Source organism: Balaenoptera musculus, chromosome 7, assembly GCF_009873245.2.
Source record: "Balaenoptera musculus isolate JJ_BM4_2016_0621 chromosome 7, mBalMus1.pri.v3, whole genome shotgun sequence".
In the NCBI taxonomy this organism is placed as follows: Eukaryota; Metazoa; Chordata; class Mammalia; order Artiodactyla; family Balaenopteridae; genus Balaenoptera; species Balaenoptera musculus.
Window position 1 is genome coordinate 82,913,778 of NC_045791.1, and position 16,751 is coordinate 82,930,528.

Below are 16,751 nucleotides of genomic sequence, written 5' to 3' on the forward strand. Positions count from 1 at the left end.
TGGACAGTTGGGGGAATCCAATTTAATTACCTGAAAATTTTCTTTGAAGAATGTCTTTCCTCTTCTTCTGATAGTTACAAGTCAGGAGCGCAGGGGAAACTACATCCTCACCCAGAGAGGACGGGAGTATGTTTGGGATACAACAAAGGATCCGAGTAGTAAACGCAGGGAGTGTTTGGGGTTTTATTCAGCCGGGGCTGACCGTGTGTGTCGCCGCCACGCACTGCTGCCTGTGCGAACGCATGGCTGAGCTGCCGCCCGACTCGCTACTCCAAACACCGTACGCCACCCAACGCCTCTTGTAACGCCATTGCGCGTGGCATTGTGTTGGGTTCTACGTGTGTGGCACGGGAGTCGGGGAATCGGGGGAGAACAAGAATTTCCTCCGTTTCCCGCGGAGTCTTCCTCCGGCGGGGGCCAGGCGGCCAAAGGCAGCGCGCCCTGGAGGTGCCCGGGGGCTCTCCTTCTCCAGGGCATTACGCACGGGCGGCCCGGCGCAGCCAGGCGCGGAGGTGCCCAGGGTGGGAGAGTGGTGACCGGGTGGGAGCTGCCTTAACTTTGATCCGGCCGCGGCCGAGGGGGAAACCGCCGCCGCCCCGCCCGAGCCGGGTGCCGCCGCGCTCTGCTCTTCGCCGCGCGTCTCCGCGGCTGCCTCTTTAATCAGGAACACAGAAGGGGCGGGCCCTGAGCCGGCGCGTAATCGGATAGCTCTGCCGCCGCTCTGACATCCACCCGCTGCTCGGCCTGAAAAGGCAGGGGGGAGCCGGAGGGGAAGCAGAGAAGGCGAGCGAGGCAGCAGCTCGCAGCCCGCCCCCAGCACATCCTCAGACGCGCAGACACTCGGCAAGGCGCTAGGCGAGGTGGAGGTGAGGGCGGGCGCGAGCGAACTCGGAGAGCGGCTCGCTCGCTCGCTCCCAGGCGATCCCAGCCGCCGCCGCCGCCGCCGCCGCACCACCACCACCACCACCACCAGCAGCACCAGCAGCCGCCGCCGCAGCAGCTTCCTTCCTCAGACTCCCCTCTTGAGGCTGGCCAAGCGGGTGTAGCCTCTAGGGGAGGCTCCCGCTAGAGGAACCCGGTGAGGGCAAGAGCTGGGCGGCCGCCTCCCGCTCGGGCCGTCCGGCGGTCTGTGCCTCCACCCGCGTGTCGGTCCCGAGTGCCGGGAGATGTGTGTCAGTTTACGCCTCTGAGATCACACAGCTGCCTGGGGGCCGTGTGATGCCCAAGACAAGTCTTGGCTTTTATTTTTATTATTTTTTCTTTTTTTTAACGCTTGGCTTACGGGAAATACTCGTGATGTTGTAGGATAAAGGAAATGATACTTTGAGGAACTGGAAAGGGCATAGATGCGTTTTGTTTTTAAGAGAGGAAACCCGTCCTCTCTTCCCGGCTTGCTCCCTCTTTGCTGATTTGAAGAGCTACCCTCCTCCTGGTGAGGTGGGGATCCAGCAAGAATAAAGGTGAAGACGGGCCGCCAGGACCCAGGAGGGAAACACTGACCAGTAGAAACCTTTGCAGAGGACACTGTAAGGAAGAACATAAGAGAGAGAAAAATACAAAGACTTATAATTAAGCAAGAAATCTGCAAAAACAGCTCTGGAGAAAGCTTCCTTCTCCAAAATGGATATGTGTCCTCTCACCTGGATTTTCTTAGCTCTCTACTTTTCAGGACATGAAGTGAGAGGCCAACCAGGTAAGCCCCTGAAAGTTGTTTTTTGTTTTTTCTATTCATTTCAGTATGCCTTTACCTTTAAAAGCAACTGCTAATGCAGGGGGCCACACGCAATGGCAAAGAAGGAAGATCTCTCAATACTGAATAATTTAGAGAGAGATCCCAGCCGGCCCTCCCTACACCACCACCGCTGCTAAAACCCAACTTTTCTCTCCTGCTAGGAGTGTGTGAGTGTGTGTGTGTGTTTTGAAACATAGACAGAATTTGGCGGTGTTCAGATGTCACATATGGACTGAATCAAAGGTTTAAAAATACTACAAAGCTTTTGCATTACAGTTTTGGGGAATTTTTTTTCCCCTGTCTTGAAGCAGAACACATCTCCCTTGAGTTTCTTCAACCTAGCCAGCGAAATATAAATCATTTGCGTTCCCTCCCCTTAGCTACATTGAGCAATGTTAACTGAAGGGCTTGGGAACTACAAGAGTCTAGTTTGGGTTTTCCAGTGCTGTAGATTGTTTGCAGAATGTGTGGATCATTGGGCTTAGGCTGATGGAGCAAGTTGTCTTGTGGCTGAGCTAGGGGCTTGGGGATGGGCGCTTCTGGCAACCAAGGCGTTTGGTCATTCAGCTCTCTTTCCTGCTGTATTTTCTGGGGAAGTAAATCATGTGTTCTTTTAAAAATTATTATTAGATAACACAAACTATGTGGCCCTCAAAGGTCTCTCATTCTTGTGAAGTGGTTAGAAACTTTTGAGTGGAATTTGTTCTCAACCACTGCCAAAAAGGGTGCGTGGACAGACTGCAGAGATAAGTACTGCAAGGCCCAAAACCGTCTGGGGCCAGTATTTGTGAGCTAGGGGCACACTCTGAGAAGGGCTGGTTCCAGGGGATCCAGTGGGGCATGTTCTTGTTTCCGCATACCACTCTCCCGGGTGAGCCTCTCTCCCCTCTGACAACAGTGTCTGCAGTCTGACAAAACTCTTAAAAGCTGCTACAGGTGATTGAGAGTGGGGAAACCATCCCGGGAGGAAATGGGGGAAAGAAAGAGAGGAGAAAAATCCTTCCTGAAGTGCCCTCACCCGCAGGCACTTCGGAGGCTGCCACTGCGGCGGTAGCACTAACCCCTTGCAGTCTCCCGGGCCCTCCCCCATCACAGCGGGCTAGTGGGAGCCCGCTGGGGGAGCCCGGGGCTCTAATTCTCACTCCCCAGCACTGGCACGCACCCCACTCGAAGCTTGGGTGTTTATTTGAGGGGGAGAAAGATTCGCGAACGCCCTTGTTACCCAAATCCACACGTTTGCTGCGTCTTCTCTGCCATAACTGGTCTTCAAAGCAGTTGAAAATCGTATCAAAGAGATGGGCGCAGGTCCCACCTGGGGAGATTTCCTGTGGCTCCCCATTCCCTGTTGCCTTAATTCTACGTTCCCAGCTTGAAGCGAAATTAAATTACCTCCCACAGACCTGAAAGCTGCATAAATTATATATGTGTGATCCGCTGTGTGTATATGTGTGTGTGTGTGTGTGTGCCCGCGTGCGCGCGCGGTGAGGATGCCCACGGTACATTATGTATTCAGGCACGGACTCTGGTAGGCCCTGGCGCGCGAGCGCGCGCACACTGGCGCACACACCGGCGCGCGCGCGCACACACACACACACAGACACACACACACACAACTTCAGGTTCCGTGTGCTCTGAGGGGCGGTAGGGGTAGTAAAGACTAGGGGGCCATCTCCTACCCCAGATGTTCTCACATCTGTCCCCGAGCACTGCGCGGAGTGTGTACGTGTGTGTGCGACGTCCGTTCAAACCCACTCCCGCTCTGCCACCTGCCTTCCGCGCTCTCTGCAGAGCCCCCTCCCACCCCAGCCCCGGGCCGCGCTGCGTCACTTCTAGAGAAGCCCAGAGGCGCGGAGCGCGGTGCTGGTCGCCCTCTATGAGGCCTCAGGCAGCCTCGGACCCAGGGTGGGACCTCCCGATGGGACGCGGAGCTGGGACCCGCCCGGGGTGGGTATTCTCCCTCACCCGAAAAGGCGATCGCAAGCCCCGGGCCGTTCCGGCTTTTCGTCGGAGCAGCGGACTGGCACCGGGGCCGGCAGCGGGTGGCAAAGGGCGAGGCCCAGCTAGACCTCTGACTCACCCGGTGCGCGCTGGCCGGGAGGGCGCCGTGCCGGGGAGCAATTGGCCAAATAACCTCGTGGCCACGGCGGGCAGCCTCTTGCACTGGCGGGCGGCTGGGAGGCCCAGTGGGCGTCGCGCACCAGGCTCTCCCTGTCCTTGCCGCGCCGGCCGCCTTGCCAGATCGCAGCGCCGCCGCCCGCCTGTCTCCCTCCTGTCCCGGCTCGGGGGCTCGGGGACTCGGGGCCGCTCGGAGGGCCCTGCCCGGAGCGCCCCCTCCTGCCTCCCGCACTGCACTTTGCGCTGCATTACCCCTGCTGCCCCCAGAGAGCCGGCTTTGAGGGGCTGGGGGCCCGAGCGCTGGACGAGCTGGGTGGCGGGAAGACTGGGTGGGATTCGGAGCAGAGGTTGGAGGCGCAAAGGAGGCAGCTTGAGCCGCGGGAATGCGAGCGACTTGCGCGGCCTCTAGTAGCGCTGCGCGCCGGGCGCCCGCGGGTGCGCGCGAACAGGTGAAGAGCACGCGGCGCGCGGGCATTCCACGTGGTGGGGACGTGGTGGCCCCCCAGCCTCCCCCCTACTCCGCGCTGTCTCTAACGCCGCATCGATTTGTTTGGGCTACGCAGCAGAAACAGAGCCGAGCGATCCATAAACATTCTATTAGGGAAAAATATTCCCAGCGAAAGCAAAACCGAAGCTCAAGCCTGGGCTAAGTGGGCCGCCTCCAACTCCTGCAGCCTTGTCCCCTCCCCCTCCTGACTAAGGACACCTCCAGGGAGAAGCTTGCGGCATTTCCTCAACGCTGCCCATTGCCAGAAAGTTAAGTCGCCGCTGCGGAGAAACCTCTGCAGTCGCCGGCGAGTTCCGCCTCCCCTCCCCCGCCATCTCGCTCTTTGCTTTTCCTCTAGGGAAAAAGAAATATTCACGGCCAATGCTTCATTTTCACTGATTGATTTCTCTTTAATATCAACATAAGTTAATGGAGGCGGGGCGAGCTGTGATTAAACGGCTGCCCCCAGCCTTCGCCTTGGGCTAGCGCACCTCCGTTTTTCCCACCAGGTCTCCGGCGCCCGGTGACTGGGTGGGGGGCATCCACAAAGCTAACGTCCAGGGGCTGGCGGGGGTGGTGGGGTGGAATGAACCGCTCGCCCCTCCGGGAACCTCTGCGGTATGGGGGTGGGAATCAGCTTTCCGGGCCAAGCTTAGGGGATCCGGCTCAACCGTGTCACCGCTTCTGCGGCTCCGGTTGAATTTCTCTGGAAGGGGATGAGATCGGCGCTCTGGTTTACTGGCGTGTGCTCACCACTCGCCTCCCTCCCACCACCTCCCTTCCTTTCGGTTTCAGACGGAGAGGAGAGCCCCCTGGCGCTAGCCATTCCCGGTCAGCGCCTGGCCGCGGAACTCCCCTTTGCTGGACTTAATCTCGTGGTCAGCGGGGGACTGGGTTTTGCTCAGGAAATCATCAGGCCCTGACAATGGGTTTCTTCAGATAGTGGCAACTCCCAGCCCTAACGTGTCCCCACCTCCGGGACACACCGCTTGGGGCCAAAAGAGCCCGGACTCTGTAACCAATAACCGCCCCTCCCCTACCCGCCCCCCCCCCCCGCCCCTTGCCTGGAGAGCTTTGATCTGTGCTTGAGTTTTAACACCATTGCCACGAACACTGGCAAACGCGGTCAATTCAACCTTCCGTCTGGACTGGATGATCAGATAAGAGGTGTAAATTAGCTGTGGGAGACAGGTCTGGTTCAAACAAATCATGAAAGAGAAGCAACGGCAGTCTAGGCTCGGATAAGAGTTTGAAGAGGGTTTCCTTTTTAGCCTGTCTCCCCGAATTGCGGGATGGCTGTGGGCAGGCATAAAAATTTGCAGGCAGATCTATAAACTCCTGGATTCGGCACAGACAGCCTGCTCTAGGCTCTGGGGACTGGTCCCGTGCCCGCATTCAGTGGGTACCCAGTCAACTTTATCCCATAAGCAGCCACTGGAGGTAGTGAAGCTAGTGCCAGTTGCCAACAGAGCACACAGTGCAAAACAGTGGAAAGGGAAGAGCTCCCCATGAGGGCTCCAGGGCAAGCCCCTTCTTGTCCAAGTTGTGCCTGGTAGAATTGTGTATGCTCAGGCAGCACCACAGGTCTGGACTTTCATGTCATGCCGTGGAGCCCTCAGATTAAGCCACAGAGCACCCAACTGGCAAAATGAAATGTTGGAAGGCTGCAGTGACGAGAACCCCAGGCTATCCAGACAGGACTCCTGCTGTCTACCAAATGGCTCTCATCTCCTGCTGTTGAATGTATAGTTCATATTCTGCACCCGGAAGGTCAGCTCGTATCTTCACAGTGTAGTCGAGTCTAGGAGTCCAAATGCCAATTCATATGCAATGAGGCATGAAAGCAAATAACAGTTGGGGAGAGGCCCCCGGGGGATCAGTGGGGAGAGACACCATAGACTGGATGGTTCTGAGGACCCTGTCTGGTGTTTTTCATTTGACTCAACTGCTCATTAAAGCGGTCAAGAGAAGGAGCTGACTTTGGGCGACCCAAGTGTGAGACAGTTCTGAGTTGACAGAATTCAGAGCCAGGTTCATTGGTAAAGAGTTTTCAGAATATATTCCCCCAAAGTCCAGTTTGGGAAGACTTTAGGAAATAGAGATGCGACTTTCCTTTTTTAAAAGATGGAGCAGAAGCATAATATCTTTAATTTCTTGCACTGACAAGAAAAGACTTGAAAAGTGACATCTGGGCAGTAGTTTGTAGTAGCATTAACATATTTGAGGTATTTTATCATCTGACCATCATTTGCCACTGGATAAGCTTAGAGGCACCCTCTCTGAGTGTCACATTTGTGTTTGATCCCTGGAAGTTAGTCTTTGTATGCTTCCTTCCAGGTAAGGCATTCACTTTTTTTTTTTTTTTTTAATTAACCCATTCCTGGTATTGCGGAAGTTTGTCCTACGGAGCCTACAGCCTTTTTCAAAGCTTTATCTGCTTCGATGAGACATGGCTGAAGGCTTAATGGTCTCATTACCTAACAGGATTCAGTGGGGTTGGATTCCAGGACACAGTGGCCTTGTAAGCATGGCTGGCCCTCCAGGAGAAAGCATCTTCTAAAGGTTTAGGAAGCTGTCAAGTTTAGATAAGGCTGAGCTCCGATCCTAGGGGACCTTGGTTGTATTAATAAGGAGAAATTAATTTTTAACCACTGGGAACATTGCCAAATTATGTGACCTTTGGCAGACCAGCTGTGCGATAAAAATAAATCCCCCATCTCTGAAAATGCTGCTCCTCTCCAGTAGAACAATAACCACGTGGCATTTAGGATGGGGAAGAATGGGGTTGAGGAGACAGGAGAGAAATGGCAGCTGCGGAGAAAAAAACCCTCTGATGTTGTGACACATAGTTTCAGACTTGAGCCATCTAGTCACACCCCTACCACACCCTCCCCCAAACTCACACCCCGGCTTCCAGGATGCAGGAAAGAGGGCCAGGATGACAAGGATCTGAGGTGCCAGGAGTGGAAACTGTGTTCAGTGCCTCCAGCTCACTCACACCCCAGCCTCAAACACATCTCTCATTGTTCACACACAGATTCCTGGCACGGGGGAGAAAAAGGAGTTTTCAAACAGGCAAAACATTTTTCTTGCCCTAAATGCCACTAAATAAGTTTGTCACTGAAATGTTTTGGGGAGACCTGCATCGGACTTCCCAGCTTCTGAAGCATTGGAGCCAGACCACCTGGATTAAACTCCAGCTCAGCCACTTGACAGCTCGGTGATCCAGAATCCTTAATCTCTCTGTACTTCAGTGTCTTCATCTGGAAAATGTATTTGATAATAATAGCTGATTTCTAGGGCTGTTGGGCTATGTCAGATTACATAGAGTACTGTTTAGTACATATTAAGCTGTCTATTCGGAAGTCATTTAATCTTCAAAACAGCTTCAGTGGAGTTAACAGTATCTGGTGATCGTAGAAAGATAGAAAGCACACTAACACCCATGTGGTAAGTTGATGTTACTTTTATGAGTTTTTTTTTAAAAGAAGTAGGTAATTACGCATTCTCAGCTCTTACCCCACTAAACCTTTGTCTGGATTTATAAGCGTCAGATGATCTCTCGGCACACTGTTCTTCAGAGACGGATGTTCTCTGCTGGATTCTCATCTTAGATTTACATCTGTTCTTTGCATTTTTTTTCCTCACCTGGGTTTTCTACTTTCAGTGTTCTCGCCTTTACTGATTTTTTAAATCTCTCTCTTTTCCTTCCCTCCTCTTCCATCCTTCATCCCTGAAAGTGTGCTCAGCAGGGAGTGCTGCGTGGAAGGGGCTCCCTGAATGTGTAATAACTTCTACTCTGGCATTAAGGCCCCTCAGCAGCTGAACTCAAAAAAGTCGTCATAAAGACAAAATAGCTTTTACCCAGCAAGATTCTTAATAATCGCATTTCCCTCTGGGTCTTCATAAAGGAGTCATGATCTAATCCAGAAAGAAAAGGGAGGAGGCTGGGAATAACAAAAGGAAGGCGTGCAGTGGGTAGGGCTGCTGGCCAGCTGAATGCACACAGCCAGTGGATACCCTGCTCACCGCCTCTCAAGATCCCGTGATAGCCAGGGATCCAGGTTCTGGCCAGTCTTTCAGCAAAGAAGATAAAGGGAATTGCAAATTACTGGACCAAGCGGCGATAATAATTGTTTTGATAAAGGGGAAAAATAAAACAGATGTGCCTAAAAGGCATATGGGGGGCCAGGGGAAGGGAGCCGGGGAGGGATGGGTAGAGAACTAAACTGAAACCCAGCAAGAGTCTAGTGATGAAGCAGTAGTTTGAATCTTCTTGGCGCTACTGAAAACAAATATCTGGAGCTTGCCTTTGGGAGGGTAGGGGGATGGAGTGAGGGGGCAAGAAAACCCTCAGATAAATTAATTTTACCATTATTAGAATTAAAATGTAATATCTTTTGAACTTCATCATTATTATCTGAGGTTATTGTGTCCTATGAGATATAGTTCACACTAGCTGTACCTTGATCTATGACTAGGTATTATTATCCCAGACAAGTCCTCTAAACTCTTGGTTCACCAATTAAAAAACATTTGCATTTAATAGGAGCTGTGGGTCGGGAAGGAAGGGTAGTAGCTGGATAAGCAGAACAATTTGTGACAAGGCTTTCTTAGAATTTGTGATACCTACTGATGCTTTTGGTGTTACGCCAGTCACTTATTAATTCATTAATTCATCAAGCCTCATTGAGTCTGACTTTTGGGAAAGACTCTGGATTTGATGCTGTATGGTTTGCCAAAGATGAACAGGTGGTCCAGCAGCGTGGGTAAGGCTCTCTCACACCTTAGAAGATGCTAAAGAGCTTCAGCCTCAGAGGTTGGGAAAGGTCACTCGTGGTGTGGGGAGATCAGGGAGGGCAGAGGTGCCGTGTGAGCCTGGATTGAGAGGATAGATGATTTAGAGCTAGGAAAGGCATACCAGGGGAAGGGGAAATGGGAGCAGAGAAGGGAACACTTCTTGTTTGGGGAACGCTCAGAAACTGCAGTTTAGATGGTGTAGAGGCAAATAATTGCAAATCAGGTTGGATATAGTAGCTTGTGCCAAATGCAAGGCCCAAATTGCTGGGCCAGGGGGTTTAGATTTCATTTACTAACCAATGGGGAGCCATGAAAGTTTCAACAGAAGCCTTCAGTTAATCAAAATAAATGAAAAAAATTATATTACCTTTTGGAGAGGCCCTAAAATTATTCTTCTTCTATTTCCTTCCCCAAATGTCTGTTGAAAGGGTCAGGAATTGTAATCCCAGATCTCTCATGAATGGCATCAAAATTGCATTTGCAATGAGGGCTGGGAAAGAGTGGACATAAATATAAACTAATGATACTATATTGGCTGCCCTATTGGAATTGTGTTTGTTTATGATATATAAGATGACAAATAACGAGGTTACCACAGGTGGCATGATTTGAGGTCAGGGAAGGTAATCGCCTCAAACTACATTTTAACGATTAAATGAAGGTTCATTTTTAGCATCCACACTGAGGGGAAGAGACTTCCCAAAGGCCCTATTTCCAGACCCAACTTCCAGTTCTCTCCTTGGTGAATTCATTGGAGGTGTTTCAGAAGAGGAAGTTTGCCTCGTTCCTCACTTCTTTTTCCATGCTCATGTGCTGGCTTCCTGTCCCGCTCTCTGATTCCCTCCGTCCTGCCCTCCCAGACGCTTCTTTTATTCAGATTTTGAACTTTATCATTGCAGAAGTTCACAGGGATTTGCATTTGCTGCGCCTTCAGGAGCGTATCACTCACTGCCACCCAGCCCCATAAATTGAATAGATTGCATCCCTTCCCAGTTGCCTTAGGAAGTGGTCAAACAGCCACATTCCTGGGCTGATGGATTGGCTCATTTCTTCCCAACTTAAGCCAAGATACAGATTTTATGAGACTGTCTTGTGACAGGCTGAAGTCGCTTTGAATAAAACAAAATCCAGCCTCAGCCCACAGAAATCACTCTTTAAAAGCAGCTTATCCAAGCTTAGTGAGCAAAATTTTGGTTCAAACCCTGAGCACAGGACTTAGATGATTTGAGTGAGAGATTGGAAGAAACTCTCTTTTTGGTCTTTCTTTTCATGCATCACTGTTGTTGAGATGCTCACACACAGAACTGTGTATCCCTAATATTTATAAATAAACAGCCACAGACTCAGTTAAGAAAAGAAACGCAGGTCAGTAGGGCTAATGTGATTGAAAGAGACATTTGAACTCTCCATAATGCAGGATAGATACTTTTATCTGAAGAATCCTGGAGTTTTGTTTCAGGCTCACTAAGCAGATGAAACAGAAATTAACACCTTGTGTAAATATCTTATTGTCTAGGAGGGTAGAGAATCTTTTAAATTTGGGGTTCATCTATGGGTTACAGGATTTTTACTCCCTCCTCATTATACAGGCTTTGAATTTTAGAACTGGAACTGACCTTTAGAGCTACTCCCCTCATTTTATAGATGAGAAAACAAAGGCTCAGAGTTGTTTACTAACTTACCCAAGGTCACACAGCTTGTCAGTGGGGAGACCATACTTGAATACAAGGCTTCTTACTAGTTAAGTGGCAAAACTTCTCTCTTTTGAAATCATAGAAAGAGCTTCTTCTTTTCCTTGCTACCAATAATTAACTAAAAACAATGCTGTGGAAATAGGAACAGGATGGGATTGTGTTGTGAATAAAGGATAAATTATAAAGTAAATAAAGCGTATTATTTTGGGGGAAATGAGACTGCTTTTCTCCACCAAGTGCCCTCAGGTATATATATGAAATTGATGTCTTCTAATCCTTCTTTCTCTTTTCTATGGCATTTTAAAGTAACAAGGGAACTGAGATTTAGTGGGTTTCAAACCCAGTCCCAGGAAGTCCTGATGTTCTTACAGAGAAGCCCCATCAGAGAGGAGGGGAGGGACTTCATGGCGGGGATACTGCACTGATTCTGGTCACCCTCCGTCCCCACACCCAAGAAGAGCTCCACTTTTAGCTGCTTTGCACATTGGAGTTCTGGATAGAGTTCTGATCAAGGAAAACACAAACACTTCTAAAAATAACTTTGAAACCTACACACTTTAATTCAGTCCTCTCATTGAATTACAGTTTAGGAAGCTGAGACACAGGAAGGTCACAGGGAGTTGAGAGTCCACGTGCTGCATCCCCTCTTCTTGCTAATGTCAGCCCCCCTCCCCTCCTAGTAATCTGGTCCCCTTACCCCAGACCCACCTTTGACATCACCTGACTCTCCCATCCCGTATCCAGCCAGCCTAAGTTTCCTGTTTTTGCCAAGGACTTTTACTTTCAGTTCAGCTAAACTGAGTGATCCGATTCTTCTACTGTGGGACAGCCCCACAGCCTGTTGCCTGCTGTCACCTGGTGTCTCTGGCCACCGTGAAGTAAGCCATTGTAATCTGATTATTTTCAAGTCCTGGCCATCCAGTGTTTCTTTAAAACAACTCCAGCTGAATTTCCTTAGGAGTCAGACCAGGTTTTTAAAGAAGATCTGTTACTCCTTCTTAATAAGTACTTCCTAAATATCATATATTATGAAGGAACCAGTGCTTCGTCTTAAATTGGGTTCTATAGGAGGGTGAGTTCCTTCTGAAACTGGCCTTAGAATTGTAAGTGGATGGGTCCAGTATCCCTTTACCTGATCCCGGGCCAGGTTACCCCTAGGCAGCATCAGATGGTGCTTAGCTCACCAGCAAACAAGGGCATGTGAGAAAAACAAACAAAAAAAGAGACAGAAAGATATGAAGGTCAGAAATAATCTGACCTTTTATATGTCAAATTAAAACACCTAAGTAGTCATTATGGGGGAAAAATCAGGCCTTTGTGACTTTAGAACTTAGCATTCCCTTGATTTCAAATTATGTCTAGAGGTGTCACTTGAATCCTTTCATCCGTGGGCCTCTTTATCTGACCTGACCTGGCCCATCCCTTAGGTTTCCTTCCCAGATGTAGGAGAAAACCCGCTCTGAACCGTCCAGGCCTGGCTTTGCCTACTTCTCTTTGGGAAGTGAATTTGCCCCAGGTGAAAGGTTTTCACAAAATAGAGAAAGAAGTCAGTCTCTTGTCAACTTGCCAAACAGGCTCAGTAGCTAAAAATTCAACAGGGTCAGCTTCCCTTCTGTATGTGGAGATTGGCCTAAAGGCGTTTGCTCTTGAGTTCAGCCCCCTTTTGGCTGGGCTGGACTCCTCTGAAACAGGATAGAGAGCACTTATGCTGTTCCTTTTGGAAACTGACAGAGACCTCCCAAGCCCTGGATGGTGTAGCTCTTCAGAAGAAAGTCTAGCTCATTTCTATTGGGGGCATGTTTGTATTTCAGAAATGGAAGGGTCCCCAAACCTGGAAATGAAAGATCAGTTATTAAGAGGAAGTGTAGAAGGATTAAGTGTGTTTTCTTTACAATTTTTACTGATGATAGATTTCAAGAATTCAGTTCTCTTCAAGAAAAATAGAGACAGAAATTCTAGTATTTATCTTGGTGGATATATGTCTGTGCAAATGGTGTATGATATTTTACGAGAGGGTGTGAAAGTGTGTACAGGACTAAAGTGTGAATTTCTAATATGCATATGTACCAGATATATGCTCGATATCTATGTTTGTGTGTGTTTCTGAGTGTGAGTGCCATCTAAACAAGAGTGTGAGTTTATAAATGTTTGGATATTGAAAAGGTTAACTACACGCAAGCAAAGCAGATGTTTTAATGAGTTCTTAAATATTTTAATAAGTGCCTTGATTTTCTTCAGATAAAGAAAGAACAGGAAAAAAGAAAGGGGTTACTCCTTTTTCCTTTGGTTAAGTGAGTTTTAACAGCCGAAAATGCAGACTCTCTGCTATGGGATATATATAGTTCAATTTTTTTTTAAGTGGGGAAATGATTACTCCTGGTGTGGGTGAGAAATGAAACCTTTCTATGAGGAAGTTTCCTGTCTTTATTGCTGATTACGTGTGCCTGGTCTAATGACTAAAAGCTTAAACTTGGGGGGTGGGGCAGGGAACTGAGGGAGAGAAGTTCTTTCAAGAGTAATTGGAGGGAAGCAGGGAAGGGATAAAGAAGGAGGGAAGGAGTTTGGATGACTTGGTTACAAAACAGGAGCTCAGCTCAGATTCCATCTGATGATTTCCAAGGTGAAAAATGTGGTTTGGGGTGAGTTGGTGGCAAGGCTGCAGTTTTCAGCAAAACAGCTGGCAGAGGAGCTGTAACCAGCAGAAAGTTTCCTCTCCCGTTAGCTTGGTCCGAGCAGCTGGTGATCTAAATCCCCACACCTCAACCTTTTCAGAGGGCCACCACTCTCAGCCCTATTTCACGCCCACGAACCAGGACCAACGGGCCACAGTTTGACTTGCTGGAAGTCGTTGGGTGCCCAGCATGGCGGAGTGGTGTGGACACCTGGAAAGACTGCAGAGGAACGGGCGGCACCCAGCTTAACTGCTGGCCTCATCTCAGTCTGGGTGGGAAGGCTAGGCCCATTGTCCTCCTGGACTGGGGAGGGTGCGGGGTCATTAGTTAGAGGATGATGTGGTCTCTGCAAACCAGAGGAAATGGCCTGCTTTTGTTTTCCACCCAGTAGGAAATGGAACCTGAATCCATTAGATTCTGGGCAGCTCAACGCGGCACAGTTTGAGCTCTTAGAGGCGTGATGCCTGAAAGGTTACTTGTGTGGATTTGTGTGTCCCAACCATCACTGTGCAGTGTGCCCATCTTTTATGCGTTTAAAGCCTGTCAGGCTGGTAATCTAAAGCAGAGGTCTGGACGACAGTAATGCCAACAGACACGGGGAATAGGAGAGTGCACCTGTAGAGTTAAAAAATGCATGACCCTTTCCCTCAAAGAGTGAGCACAGGAGAAAGCCCCGTCCTGTAGGGTGGCTGCTGAGCCAGAATGCATAATTCACGGACCCCGTGCTGTTCCATGCAGATGGCGATATTAAATCGTGATTGATGCTAAGAGAGGCACACATCTTAGGAAGTTCTCCGAGAGGCTTCTGAGTATTTCCAGGTCTCTTGTGCCTTCCCATCTTCTGTTCTACCGTGGTATTAAGCCAAACCCCTCCATTTCCCAGGAACCCCTCCTGGGGATGACAGAGCTTCACTCCCAAATATGAGATGCTTCAAATGTCATCACCCACCTCTTCTGCCTTTGAAGATCGCCCCCTTCCCTCCTGGCCCACATGAAGCTGTTTACCTCCAGCTGGGCACTGCTGAGGGGGAGGGGAGCAGCTACTGCCCTGCAGCCTCCTTTCCAAGGCTGGTCACCACTGGACAAAGCAGCAGCACACTCTGGTGGTGGTGACCGGGCAGGAGGGACAGCGGCAAAAAGCTTGGAGAAAACACAGGCGTCCACTCAGCACAAAGCACTTCTGTCAAACCTCTGAGGTCAGAGCCAGTGGATTCTCTAATGCAGATTTTTCCACTCAGTGTATAATGAACTAATAAATCAAATTTGTGGTGTATTTGGAATTAAGTGTTTGGGGTTTTGCTTTTTCTTTCTTAAAAAAAAAAAAAAGATAGCTGAAATCACCCTCCAGGGCCTGTTCTGGCCCAAAACTGAAAATGCTTCCTCCGCATCACATGTAATTGTTACCAGGCTCACTTGTGGGTCAGCACCACAAAACCACTATTGTCAGTTCCCGGAGTCTTTACTTCTGGCTGCCTGGGCTGGGCTGGGGGACACCAAATCACATGAAGGGTTTATGAGATAAAGATAGAGATGCGAGGTTTGAACGAGGAGAAGATGGGCCGAGCAGGGGAGACAGGAACAGGCAGGGAGGCATGTTAAGTTTGCAGCTTTGTTGGTTTTTTAAAATCTCAGACCATGTAATTGGGAATATTTATGAGCATTTTCTGGAATATTTTCACTTGGCGAGTGTGTGTGTGTGTGTGTGTGTGTGTGTGTGTGGTTTGGGTGAGTAGGGGGGAGGATGAGCTGAAATAATCTCTTCCACTGAATGAGTAAGTAGGTTAGTCTTCTGGACTGCCATAAAAGGTCTGTAAAACTATTTTAATCAGCCACTGGTAGAGAGGAGAAACAAGGAAAGGAAAAAAAAACCAGACTGTAACATATTTGAAGTTCTTTACTTCGTGTGCCTTCTCTTCCAGACCAACCCTGTGGAGGTCGTTTGAATTCCAAAGATGCTGGCTATATCACCTCCCCGGGGTACCCCCAGGATTATCCATCCCACCAGAACTGTGAGTGGATTGTTTACGCCCCCGAACCCAACCAGAAGATTGTCCTCAACTTCAACCCTCATTTCGAAATCGAGAAGCACGACTGCAAGTAAGCACCATCCTGTGCCATGTACATCCACGAGACACACACCCCCCCACCCGCCTCCCCAGGCTTCTGCCATGCCTGCCGCCTCATGGCAGCACCCCTGGCCCTAGGACCTGCTGAACAGTGGTGGATCCTGGCCCCAGAGGGAAACCTCAGGAGATTTATTTCTTGCAGTGGAAAGAAAAGCCTAGTTGATCCCATAGTATGGAGGAAAGCGCCTTCCTGAGTGAAGAGTGTAAAGAATACACCCTAAATTCAAAGGCTGGCAGTGGAGGAGAATTCCACGTAGGGGCGGGGGGGGAGTACACAATGCCAGCTCTTGACTTTAAGATTGACTTTCCCCTTGGAGATCTCCCCATTTCCACTGCCTCTCCCACATGTAGGAACCCCAAGCAGCTTCCTTAATAAAACAGTAGCCAGATCCCCAAGTGGAGACTTCCTGTGTATCCAGCTGTGGAGGGTCAGGCTGTTATTTCATGAAGCAGCAGCAGGTTTCCTTATAGAAAGAGAGCTAAAAATCTGAGTCTGTACTGGCAGGTCTGAGATTCGCACTGATTCTTGGTATCTGTGCTGTACAGGTTAGAGTCTCAAAGCAGGTGCTATGGATTTATTTAACAAACACTCTTCTAATTGCTTTGTAAATATCAATCCATTCAATTCTCACAATGGCCCTGGGAAGTTGGTGCCATTATGACCTCCATTTTGCAGATGAGAAAACCAAAGCCCAGAGAAGTTAAGTCACCCGAGGTGTCTCAGCTGGGCTCACAACATTGGTCCTTCCATCTTGGAAATGTGTGGCTTAGGAGAGACCAAGCAGACATTTAGACATCTGTGAGTGCTTTAGAAATGCCATGTCGCAACTTCCCTGGTAGTCCCGTGGCTAAGACTCTGCGCTCCCAATGCAGGGAACCCGTGTTCCATCCCTGGTCGGGGAACTAGATCCCATGTGCCACAACTAAGAGTTCGCATGCCGCAACGAAGACCCAGCGCAGCCAAATAAATAAATAAATAAATATTTAAAAAAAAAAAAAAAAAAAAAGGAAGCAAAAAGAAACACCATGTTAACACCGAGGTCCCTACAAGTTAAGGTGAGGGAGGAAGCAGCGTTGCAATGTCAAGAGTGTGAATGCCCTTTGTACTGTCTAGTGGGCTCCATC

General features: G+C 49.3%; 1 protein-coding gene across 3 annotated transcripts in view; it reads left to right on the forward strand.

Moving 5' to 3' along the window:
• Positions 1-739: 739 nt before the first annotated feature.
• Positions 740-16,751, forward strand: part of NRP2 (neuropilin 2) — a 114,257-nt gene continuing 98,245 nt past the window's right edge. For all 3 annotated transcript variants that reach the window (XM_036857708.1, XM_036857709.1, XM_036857711.1), the window contains exons 1-2: positions 740-1,693; positions 15,420-15,597. In XM_036857708.1, coding sequence (XP_036713603.1) covers positions 1,621-1,693; positions 15,420-15,597 — 251 coding nt within the window. In that variant the 5' untranslated portion in view covers positions 740-1,620. The remainder of the gene's footprint in view (positions 1,694-15,419; positions 15,598-16,751) is intronic.